This window comes from Onthophagus taurus, chromosome 7, assembly GCF_036711975.1.
Source record: "Onthophagus taurus isolate NC chromosome 7, IU_Otau_3.0, whole genome shotgun sequence".
NCBI classification, from domain to species: domain Eukaryota; kingdom Metazoa; phylum Arthropoda; class Insecta; order Coleoptera; family Scarabaeidae; genus Onthophagus; species Onthophagus taurus.
In genome coordinates this window covers 716,917-729,719 of record NC_091972.1, presented here as the reverse complement: position 1 = coordinate 729,719, position 12,803 = coordinate 716,917, and the positions used below count along the sequence as shown (strand labels likewise).

Here is a 12,803-nt window from a genome sequence, read left to right as displayed (position 1 = left end):
CTCAACTTCTAAAACACTTAACTCTTTATAACTCACAAACCGTGATGACTAGAAAAATTCTACGTGCACCATTGGATTCTACGTGAAAAAATCTATTAGAACCCGTTTTTACGTTTTCGGATAACCGAGATATAGGAGGTGTCTGAAAATCGTAAATTTTGAAACACTCCTGTATATCAAAAACGAAGAGGGCTATGAAAATTTGGTTTGCGCCATTGTAAGTTTCACAAAAAAGTAGCTCAGGTTCGCGAAAGCCGCAACTTTCTATCATTCATAATAACTGAGATACCCTGCAAACCCATCGAAATTTGGACACCCTGTACAAGTCAGCCTTAGCAGAATGGCCGCTTGAAATTTTACAGTTTTTCCCACATCTTACAGGATTTCACGACCTAGGTATATGGAACTTCAAGATTTTCAGAATTTCTCTGAAGAGCTTGACAAGATAATACTATACCACCTCTTAGCGAGAACTACGTTCGTGAAAGTTGTAATAACAACAGTCGAAAAGGAAATTCCTAGAGAATACCGGCAAGAACATATTCCTGAATGGAATAATGAATGTATACAAGGTGGTTCAAATTCGATGTCCGAATAGGCTAACTCGAAAACTATAAGAGTTAGAAAAAAAGTAGCCTACATGTCATGATCTCGTTTTTCGAGAAACTGCTAATGCCGAAAACCTCAAAGCGCTATCGTCTTTTGATTTTCCCCTAGAGGCCAAAATTGAAAATATCGTAAAACCAACAAGTGTAATTATCTTGGTTATTATTATAGGTGGAGTATTATAACTAAGACATTATATGGACACTTTTGTGCAGACAATTTCATGGCGTAGTCAAAAAAAAATTATCGTTTTTATATTTTGAGATATCATGACAATTTTGGTTTTTTTAAATGGAAGCAACCACTGATTATTCGCTTATTAAATTCGTTGTTTTTGTCTGATTACAAAAATATAGGATTTGACAGGTCTATTTCTTATTGTTCTAGAATAAAGCTAAAAATAATCTTTTTTTTAGTGTCGTCAAAGATATTAAATTTACAGTTGCCTGTAAATTATAACTAAAACTTAAAAAAACCATATTTCTGATATTTGAAACAAATACATTTGTTGAACTATTTAATTTATATTTGTTTTACACAAAAGTTGGAATAGATTGCATTATTTCACATTTTTTATTAATATTTAATATTATTATTAAATAACTTAATAAATTATTGATAGATGGCGCTCATAAATATTTATTTAATTCAAATAAACGTAGCAACATTTATTTGTTTGTATTCAAAAATTTTCTGAAGTGTCAAATTAAAAGTCCTGTTTTTTAAGATGGATTACGAAAATTACGAAAAGTTTAACATGTTAGAATGTTACAGATTAGAAAATAAAGCAAATTTTATATACATTTTTAGTAGAATAATTTTTAGTTATAGTACCGTAATTTACAGGAAACTGTAAATTTAATTTTTTACACTAAAACACGACACATAACGAAAAATGTCATAATATCTCAAAATCTAAAACTGAAATTTTTTTTTTGACTGATAATGCCTTAGTTATAATACTCCACCTATAATAATAACCAAGATAATTGCACTTGCTGGTTTTACTTGCGTTTTGAGGTTTTTGGCATTAGCAGTTTCTCGAAAAACGAGATCATGACATATAAACTACTTTTTTTCGGACATCGAATTTGAACCACCCTGTACAGCCATATCAATCTTGACAAACAAGGCCAAAGAAAAGGGATGGTAATCATCAAATTACTGGATTTTAAAAATTAAAGCAGAAGGAGTATCTGAGAAAGCTGGGCAAGAGTAGCCTTCTTACTCGTAAAGCCCCATTGGTGACTCCAAACCAAATTGCAAGTAGCATAGTATCACTATCCAGAATAATCCACAACATACGAAGGAGGTTAAAAAAGCCACTTAAAACCTTGTGGTAAAATACACCTACCAGCTCTCAGTTTTCAAAGTATTTATCATAAATGAGCTGAGAGGAGCCCTGAAAAATATTAAATCAGGAAAAGATAACAAATTGCCTTATTATACCATGCTATTATCATATTATTATCATTATATCATATTATCAAACATTCTGTATACCTACATTTTAATTATTTTAAACAACTCTCTTACAACCAAGTTAGGCAACCTTAATAACGTGAATAGTATAAAGGTATAATTTGGTATAAATAAAGGATGCTACTGAAAAATGTTTTCAACTTTAAAGCTTCCTATTTTTACTAAATAAGTCTATAACAACATAATTTCTTTTATATATTAAAATCTAAACTATTCTTGTATAAATTGTTGTTGATTTAAGAACTTTTGTAATCTTTAAGTTGGTAATGCTACTTCATTCCCGCTCTTTTAAACTCAACTGAACTTTTTAACTAACCTAAAAGTGTTTTGTATAAAATTTCTATATTTTCGTGATATATTGTATAAAAAAATGGAAGGTTTTGATGATCCCGGAATTTTTTACAGCGATAATTTCGCTCCGGATATTAACCAAGGAAACAATCAAGCCATCAATTTACAAGGAATTAAAAGAAAATTTAAAGAATTCCTGAGACAGTACCACAGCAATAACTTTAATTTCAAATATAGGTAACAAATTGCTTAAAAAATTCGTCCACAAAGTTTAATTAATTTTTAAAATTTAAGAGATACCTTAAAAAGAAATTATAATCTCCAAAATTATTACTTAGAAGTAAATATAGAAGATTTGGGAAGTTTTGATGAAACATTAGCCGATAAACTATTAAAACAACCCACAGAACATTTGGCTATTTTTGAAGAAGCAGCAAAAGAAGTTGCTGATGAACTCACAGTTCCAAGACCTGAGGGTGAAGAAACAGTTCAAGATATACAAATTATGATCAGTTCGGATGCTAACCCATCAAATTTAAGGGCAATGAAAGTATGATAATAATTATTACATAATTAATTCTTGTTAATTAACTCTTACTATTTCATTATTAGTCTGATGTTGTTTCAAAATTAGTAAAAATACCTGGAATTATAATCTCAGCTTCTGGAATAAAAGCCAAGGCAACAAAAATTGCTATTCAATGCCGTTCCTGTGCAAATATCATCCCAAATCTGGCGTTAAAACCTGGTTTGGAAGGCTATGTTATGCCTAGAAAATGTAACACGTAAGTCTTTTAATAAAATGTTATTGAATGTTATAATTTTTTTTGTTTTAGCGAACAGCAAGCTGGACAACCTAAATGTCCATTAGATCCTTACTTCATCATTCCAGATAAATGTAAATGTGTTGATTTTCAAGTGTTAAAACTTCAAGAATTACCTGATGGGATCCCTCAAGGTGAAATCCCCAGGCACCTATCACTTTATTGTGATAGATATCTTTGCGAACGAGTTGTACCTGGAAACAGGGTTTTTATACTTGGTATTTATTCAATTAAAAAAGTTGGGAGGCCATCTAAGGTACATAAAAAATAGTTCTGTTTTGTTTCACTGTAAGTTTTGAAAATTTTAGAGAGATGGGCGTGAAAAAGCTATTACCGGAGTAAGAATCCCATATATGAGAGTTGTAGGTATTCAAGTTGATCATGATGGGTTAGGAAGTGCAAGTTTAGGTGCTGTTACTGCAGAAGAAGAAGATCTCTTCCGCCGAATGGCAGCACTTCCAAATATTTATGAAAGATTGGCGAATAGTATAGCACCATCTATTTATGGAGCTGTTGATATTAAAAAAGCTATAGCTTGTTTACTTTTTGGCGGTAATTTTAATATATTTTTAATATAATATTTTATAATTTATTAGTTAATTGAGTAATTGGACCGCGTTATGCATCACTTGATTAAGCGAAAAGGGTTCAGAAAAACGAGATTTTCGTTTTCATCTCTCTAAAAATATGACTTCTCAGAATAGACAGTCTATTTTTATCACAGAATACTGATAACAGGTATCACATGCACAGAATCCGCATGGTCAGTCTTTTTACGATTATACAGGGTGTTTCTGTAAGTCGCGACATAAATTTAATCACAAATACTAGAATCAAAATGACGTTTTGTGTAAAAAATTATCCAGAGTTTGATTTTGTACTTTTAAACTGGTTTCTATTTTATATAGAATTTAAGTCTAACTAGTTTCGGCCCTTGGCCATCTTCAGAAACTCTACAAATAGATAAACATCCCTTATCCTATCCATTTTACCAACAAGTTTCTTAATTATTTCTTTTTCTTTTGTTAAAAAAGATCACATATCAAAGTCGAAATCGGATTATTAGTTACTAACTTACAAAATAAAAGTTTAAAAAATTGTAAAATGAAATTAAGGACGAAGTGTTACAACTTTACACGTTAAAATTTAAGAACGCTCTTTTTTAACAGAAGAAATATTAAGAAACTTGGAAAAAATTCAAGAATCATCATGTGGCATAAAAATCGACGATTTTTTTTAATCAATGTGAAATGACCCTAAAAACACGTTAACAATGAAAAGAAAGTGCGGAAAAGTAATTAACACTAGATTAACTTCTGTTATAAAACTTCTATTATATGATAACTAACTTCAGGTTTAAAATGTCAACCTCAATTTTGACATATTTGTAATCTTCATTAAAAATCCTTTAAAATGAGTACAAACACGACATTTTTATCTTCAATATTAATGAAGTTATGGTCAACTTCCGGTTAAGAATGTCAACGTCAATTTTGACATATTTGTAATCGTCGTGAAAAATCCTTTAAAATGAGCCCAAACATGATGCATTTATCTCGAAAAACAAAAAAGATTAGAATGAAAAAACATTAAACCCCAAGTTAGCAACAATGAAGATAGCAATTTAATTTTTAAATATTAATACCAACCTTAATTTTTGATTTTTTTATTATACTTTTGTTTTTGTGTACAAATTTTAAGAAATTTTATAAAAATTAAAAATATGTCAAAATTGACGTTGACATTTCTAACCGGAAGTTGATCATAACTTCATTAATAATCAAGATACATATGTCGTGTTTGTATTCATTTTAAAGGATTTTTAATGAAGATTACAAATATGTCAAAATTGAGGTTGATATTTTAAACCTGAAGTTAGTTATCATATAATAGACAAATGGACAACTTCATAGTGTTCTTTCACGATCAAAACCTTTAAAATGAGTTCAAATATGATGCATTTCTCTCGAAAACAACTAAGTTATAATGAAAAAAATTTAAAGTTGGCAACATTGAAATTAGCAACATAATTCTTGAATATTAATACCAACCTTAATTTTGAATTTTTTTGATTATATTTTTGTTTTTGTAATAAATTTTAAGACATTTTATAAAAATTAAGAATATGTCAAAATTGACGTTGACATTTCAAACCGGAAGTTGCTTATATGTCGAGTAACATTGGAATTAAACGTATCATGTTTGGGCTCATTTTAAAGGATTTTTCACGACGATTACAAATATGTCAAAAGTGACGTTGACATTTCTAACCGGAAATTGATCATAATTTCATTAATATTCAAGATAAATATGTCGTGTTAGTACTCATTTTAAAGGATTTTTAATGAAGATTACAAATATGTCAAAATTGAGATTGACATTTTAAACCTGAAGTTAGATATCATAAAACAGATAAGTAGACAACTTCATGGTGTCCTTTCACGATGTATTTTTTATTAAAAAGCAACATGATGGAGTATGTTTTGGTGAAAAGAACGAGTCCAAACATGATACGTTTAATTCCAATATTAGTCGAGATGTAAGCGACTTCGAGTTTGAAATGTCAATGTCATTTTGACAATTTAATTTTTATAAAATGTCTTAATATTTGTCACAAAAACCAAGATATAATAAAAAAAAATAAAAAATTAAGGTTGGTATTAATATTTAAAAATTAAATTGCTATCTTCATTGTTGCTAACTTTAGGTTTAATGTTTTATTCTAACTTTTTTGTGTTTTGAGATAAGTGCGCCATCTTTGGACTCATTTTAAAGGTTTCTTAATAAAGATGACAAATATGTCAAAATTGACGTTGACGTTTCAAACCGGAAGTGATTGTATCTCCATTAATATCAAATTTAAATATGTCGAGTTTGGACTCATTTTAAAGGATTTTTTATGAAGTTGACAAATATGTCAAAATTAAAAGATGAAAGTTCGAACTTTTTGTTTTTTTGAGATAAATGTGTCATGTATGGACTCACTTTAAAGGTTATTTTATGAAGATTACGAATATAATAATAAAATTTAAGTTGACAACTGAAATTTTATTTCACGACTAAACCCGAATGTTTCTAGTTCTCGAATGATTCTAGCTCTAGGTCTTGTGTTAGTTCTAGTTTTAGTGTAAAGTTTTAGTTAATCTATTTGTAGAACCTCTAAAGATGGCCAAGGGCCGAAACTAGTTAGACTCAAATTCTATATACTTAAAATAAAAGACATACATTTTTAATTTTATACTAACATCTAGAAAACGACACTGGTCCGAAATTGTAGGTTCATCTATTTTTTCTATTGTAGAATTTCTTGGTGTATCTAAGTGTCGTATTTAAATCGGTTCTTAGACGTATGATGAAATCGTATAACGTGATTGGCGCTTAGCTTTATCCTTTAAAACTAATGGTGTTTTAGGTCTTTCGGTATTCCGCATTTTTTGTAAGATAAGTTGCACCTTTACCTACCAGACAGCATGAAAATCTCTAAAAACGATAAAATATCGCTTAGTCAAGTGATGTATAACGCGGTCCAATTATTCTTTGCATTAACATTTAGGTTCCCGTAAAAGATTACCTGATGGTTTAACTCGTCGTGGTGACATAAACGTTCTTCTTTTGGGCGACCCTGGTACCGCAAAGTCACAGTTGCTAAAATTCGTTGAAAAAGTCGCTCCAATAGCCGTTTATACATCGGGGAAAGGAAGTTCAGCCGCGGGTTTAACAGCTGCTGTTATGAGAGATCCAGCAACGGTAATAAACAAAGCATCCCTTTAATTATTACTTTTGAAATAATTTTTTTTAGAGAAATTTCGTTATGGAAGGTGGAGCTATGGTTTTGGCGGACGGCGGAGTTGTTTGTATCGATGAATTTGATAAAATGCGTGAAGACGATCGTGTCGCGATTCATGAAGCGATGGAACAACAAACCATTTCTATTGCAAAAGCTGGAATTACCACGACTTTAAATTCGAGATGTAGCGTTTTGGCGGCTGCTAATAGTATTTTTGGTCGATGGGATGAAACAAAGGTAATGAAAAAGAAATATTTGTATAATATGTTATTTATATTTGTTTTAGGGTGAAGAAAACATCGATTTTCTGCCAACAATTCTGTCTCGTTTCGATATGATTTTTATCGTTAAAGACGAACATGATCAACGAAGAGATATGGTAATTTAAGTTCATTTAAAATAGAAAAATTATTCAATATAATTTTTTTTAGACATTGGCTCGTCATATCATGAGCGTTCACATCAACGCTTCTGGGCATATGAATCAAGAACAACCTAAAGAAGGCGAGATTAGTTTGGATTTGTTTAAAAAGTACATCAATTATTGTCGAACGTAAGACAATTTACAAATATATACAACTATTAACTTTGCATAGACTAAGACTTAAATTAAAACTAGAACTAACTATCACTACAACTAACAATAGACCTAGAAGGCCTATTGTTATTGCTATTGTAGACCTAGATGTTTCTAGGACTACTGTAAGTTCTAGTGATAGTCCTAGTTTAAGTTCAATGGGGATGTTACACTTTTTTTTTTATTGGCTTATTCGATAGTTTCGCAAAATTGAAGACTTCAATATTTTTTTATTTTTTAAACTGAGCTTTAGTTTTCCAAAAAAAATATTGAAAATTTGAAAAAACTTTGGTGACGTCAACAATGCACGTTGAAACGTCACCAAAGCTATTATAGAGAGTATTTTGAATTTTAATATTAATTATTGCAAAAATTAAACAATTTTAGGATCTGAAAATGTTACCAATCCTTCTATTTTTACATAGTTTATCGATTTTTTGAAAGACGGTCTTTTTATTCGATTGAGTGCAACGGCCCCATTAACGCAAGTGTGTCAGTGGAGTTGTGTTTTAGGCTCGTGGGGCTAAAATCTTCGTGTGATGCAAAATAATCAAATTTGACAGTTAGAACGTCAATTGGTAGCAAAAATTGAGGTTGACCTGTCATTAAGAATGTCAAATTGTAAGAAAATTGTAATTTAATCTTCAATATGTCATTCAAATGTCAGTTTTGACGTTAAAATTTTCTTGTGATACAAAATGATCGAATTTTACAGTTAGAACGTCAATTGGTAGCAAAAATTGAGGTTGACCAGTCATTAAAAATGTCAAACTGTCAATTTTATCTTTAAGTTATCATTTAGATGTTACTTTTGGCATTAAAATCTTCGTGTGATGCAAAGTAATCAAATTTTACAGTTAAAACGTCAATTGGTAGCAAAAATTGGGGTTGACCTGTCATTAAGGAAGTCAAATTGTAAGAAAATTGAAATTTAATCTTCAATATGTCATTCAAATGTCAGTTTTGACGTTAAAATTTTCTTGTGATGCAAAACGATCGAATTTTACAGTTAGAACGTCAATTGGTAGCAAAAATTGAGGTTGACCTGTCATTAAAAATGTCAAACTGTCAATTTTATCTTTAAGTTATCATTTAGATGTTACTTTTGGCATTAAAATCTTCGTATGATGCAAAATAATCAAATTTTACACTTAGAACGTCAATTGGTAGCAAAAATTAAGGTTGACCTGTCATTAAGAATGTCAAATTGTAAGAAAATTGTAATTTAATCTTCAATATGTCATTCAAATGTCAGTTTTGACGTTAAAATTTTCTTGTGATACAAAATGATCGAATTTTACAGTTAGAACGTCAATTGGTAGCAAAAATTGAGGTTGACCAGTCATTAAAAATGTCAAACTGTCAATTTTATCTTTAAGTTATCATTTAGATGTTACTTTTGGCATTAAAATCTTCGTGTGATGCAAAATAATCAAATTTGACAGTTAGAACGTCAATTGGTAGCAAAAATTGAGGTTGACCTGTCATTAAGGAAGTCAAATTGTAAGAAAATTGAAATTTAATCTTCAATATGTCATTCAAATGTCAGTTTTGACGTTAAAATTTTCCTGTGATGCAAAATGATCGAATTTTACAGTTAGAACGTCAATTGGTAGCAAAAATTGAGGTTGACCTGTCATTAAAAATGTCAAACTGTCAATTTTATCTTTAAGTTATCATTTAGATGTTACTTTTGGCATTAAAATCTTCGTGTGATGTAAAATAATCAAATTTGACAGTTAGAACGTCAATTGGTAGCAAAAATTGAGGTTGACCTGTCATTAAAAATGTCAAACTGTCAATTTTATCTTTAAGTTATCATTTAGATGTTACTTTTGGTATTAAAATCTTCGTGTGATGCAAAATAATCAAATTTTACACTTAGAACGTCAATTGGTAGCAAAAATTGAGGTTGATCTGTCATTTAAGAAAGTCAAATTGTAAGAAAATTGTAATTTAATCTTCAATATGTCATTCAAATGTCAGTTTTGACGTTAAAATTTTCTTGTGATGCAAAATGATCGAATTTTACAGTTAGAACGTCAATTGGTAGCAAAAATTAAGGTTGACCTGTCATTAAAAATGTCAAACTGTCAATTTTATCTTTAAGTTATCATTTAGATGTTACTTTTGGTATTAAAATCTTCGTGTGATGCAAAATAATCAAATTTGACAGTTAGAACGTCAATTGGTAGCAAAAATTGAGGTTGAACTGTCATTAAGGAAGTCAAATTGTAAGAAAATTGAAATTTAATCTTCAATATGTCATTCAAATGTCAGTTTTGACGTTAAAATTTTCCTGTGATGCAAAATGATCGAATTTTACAGTTAGAACGTCAATTGGTAGCAAAAATTGAGGTTGACCTGTCATTAAAAATGTCAAACTGTCAATTTTATCTTTAAGTTATCATTTAGATGTTACTTTTGGCATTAAAATCTTCGTGTGATGCAAAGTAATCAAATTTTACAGTTAAAACGTCAATTGATAACAAACATTGAGGTTGACCTGTCATTAAGAATGTCAAATTGTACGAAAATTATAATTTAATCTTCAATGTCATTCAAATGTCAGTATTGACGTTTTAATTTTCTTGTGATGCAAAATGATCGAATTTTACAGTTAGAACGTCAATTGGTAGCAAAAATTGAGGTTGTCATTAAAAATGTCAAATTGTCAATTTTATCTTTAAGTTATCATTTATATGTTACATTTGGCATTAAACTCTTCGTGTGATGCAAAATAATCAAATTTGACAGTTAGAACGTCAATTAGTAGCAAAAATTGAGGTTGACCTGTCATTAAGGAAGTCAAATTGTAAGAAAATTGAAATTTAATCTTCAATATGTCATTCAAATGTCAGTTTTGACGTTAAAATTTTCTTGTGATGCAAAATGATCGAATTTTACAGTTAGAACGTCAATTGGTAGCAAAAATTGAGGTTGACCTGTCATTAAAAATGTCAAACTGTCAATTTTATCTTTAAGTTATCATTTAGATGTTACTTTTGGCATTAAAATCTTCGTGTGATGCAAAATAATCAAATTGACAGTTAGAACGTCAATTGGTAGCAAAAATTGAGGTTGACCTGTCATTAAAAATGTCAAACTGTCAATTTTATCTTTAAGTTATCATTTAGATGTTACTTTTGGCATTAAAATCTTCGTGTGATGCAAAATAATCAAATTGACAGTTAGAACGTCAATTGGTAGCAAAAATTGAGGTTGACCTGTCATTAAAAATGTCAAACTGTCAATTTTATCTTTAAGTTATCATTTAGATGTTACTTTTGGCATTAAAATCTTCGTGTGATGCAAAATAATCAAATTTGACAGTTAGAACGTCAATTTGTAGCAAAAATTGAGGTTGACCTGTCATTAAAAATGTCAAACTGTCAATTTTATCTTTAAGTTATCATTTAGATGTTACTTTTGGCATTAAAATCTTCGTGTGATGCAAAATAATCAAATTTGACAGTTAGAACGTCAATTTGTAGCAAAAATTGAGGTTGACCTGTCATTAAAAATGTCAAACTGTCAATTTTATCTTTAAGTTATCATTTAGATGTTACTTTTGGCATTAAAATCTTCGTGTGATGCAAAATAATCAAATTTGACAGTTAGAACGTCAATTGGTAGCAAAAATTGAGGTTGACATGTCATTTAGAATGTCAAACTGCAAGAAAATTGTAAATTTAATCTTTAAGATGTCATTCACATGACACTTTTGATATTAAAATCTTCTTGTGACGCAAAATGATCAAATTTGATAGTTAGAACGTCAATTGGGAGCAGAAAGTAAAGTAAATTATGTCCTTTAGAATGTCAAATTGTCAATTTTGTCTTTAAGCTATCATTTAGATGTCAACTTTGACATTAAAATCTTCCTGTGAAGAACTAGGAACATTCGGGTTTAGCCGTTCGTCTGAAGACTCTCGCTTCTTGAAGACTCGCGTCTATTCTTAGTTACTCCTCTACTGTTTGGAACCCTCATTATGCTATTCACATTAACCGCATTGAATCCCTACAACGAAAGTTCTTAAGATGACTATCTTTTGCGTTGCAATGCTCTAGGGTTTTAGACGTTGAAGCGAAGGAGCTCATGTAACGATATGTAATCAGAGAATTATGTTGTTATGTGCTCTCATATGCTTTTGTTGGTTGGTCAACCCTGTTTGCATCCCGAATGTAAATAAATAAATAAAAATAAAGGTCCTGAAAGTCTTTGTACTTATAGAGTAAGACTGTTTTTAATTTTAGTCGTTGTGGACCTCGTTTAAGTGCGGATGCTGGTGATAAATTAAAGAGACGCTATGTAATAATGCGAAGTGGAGCTTTCCAACATGAAAAAGAAGCCGACAAGAAAAGCGCAATTCCAATTACCGTGCGTCAATTGGAGGCGGTCGTTCGAATGTCGGAAAGTTTAGCAAAAATGCAACTTTTGCCTTTTGCAACTGATGCTCACATTGATGAAGCTTTGAGATTGTTTCAAGTTTCCACTCTCGATGCCGCAATGAGTGGAAACCTAAGTGGTAAATAATATTTTAATAAAATCGAAGTTATTATTGTTTAAAATCTTGTTGGTTGTTTAGGTGCTGAAGGATTTACAACAGAAGAGGAACATGAAGTGTTAGCGAGAATTGAAAAACAATTAAAAAGAAGATTTGCGATTGGAACTCAAGTTTCGCAACAGAATATTATTCAAGATTTCGTTCAACAACAATATCCTGAACAAGCAATTATTAAAGTTATTTATGCTATGATAAGAAGGGGTCAATTACAGCATCGAATGCAAAGAAAAATGTTGTATCGTTTAAGTTAAATGTATTATTTAATGTCGAAATTGCTATGTTTTTATAATATATAAACATTTTTGGTTATTATAACAAAAAAATACAACTTTATTAATATTAAAGTAATTTGGCTATTCGATTATAGAGGGCTCTCAATAAAATCTTACTAAATCATAAAATTAAAAACTTTTTTCTTTTAGGGATTATTCTTTAATAAATTTACGACGATTTTTATATAAATAAAATTAATTTAAAAAGATTAATTAATCGTTTATAGAGTGACATAACAAAACATAATATTGAAGATAACCTCACTTTAATGTCATGCCGGTTACGTCAATTGGTTTAAGTTAAATGTATTATTTAATGTCGAATTTGCTGTTTTTATAATATATAAACATTTTTGGTTATTATAATAAAAAAATACAACTTTATTAATATTAAAG

At 29.7% G+C, this 12,803-nt stretch overlaps 1 protein-coding gene across 1 annotated transcript; it reads left to right on the top strand.

Moving 5' to 3' along the window:
• Positions 1–2,369: 2,369 nt before the first annotated feature.
• LOC111414315 (Minichromosome maintenance 5) lies at positions 2,370–12,479 on the top strand. The gene is made up of 11 exons (XM_023045627.2): positions 2,370–2,616; positions 2,674–2,929; positions 2,992–3,164; positions 3,216–3,459; positions 3,512–3,755; positions 6,757–6,950; positions 7,003–7,227; positions 7,277–7,369; positions 7,422–7,543; positions 11,825–12,096; positions 12,157–12,479. Exons 1-11 carry the CDS (start codon positions 2,459–2,461, stop codon positions 12,384–12,386), a joined length of 2,211 nt encoding a protein of 736 aa, XP_022901395.2. The 5' UTR covers positions 2,370–2,458; the 3' UTR covers positions 12,387–12,479.
• Positions 12,480–12,803: the final 324 nt, after the last annotated feature.

Coding starts and splice junctions, on each gene's coding strand:
- LOC111414315 (XM_023045627.2), top strand. CDS start 2,459: ATGGAAGGTTTTGATGATCCCGGAATTTTTTACAGCGATAATTTCGCT. Junction 3,460..3,511: donor AAGTTGGGAGGCCATCTAAG/GTACATAAAAAA, acceptor TGAAAATTTTAG/AGAGATGGGCGTGAAAAAGC. Junction 7,544..11,824: donor TACATCAATTATTGTCGAAC/GTAAGACAATTT, acceptor TTTTAATTTTAG/TCGTTGTGGACCTCGTTTAA.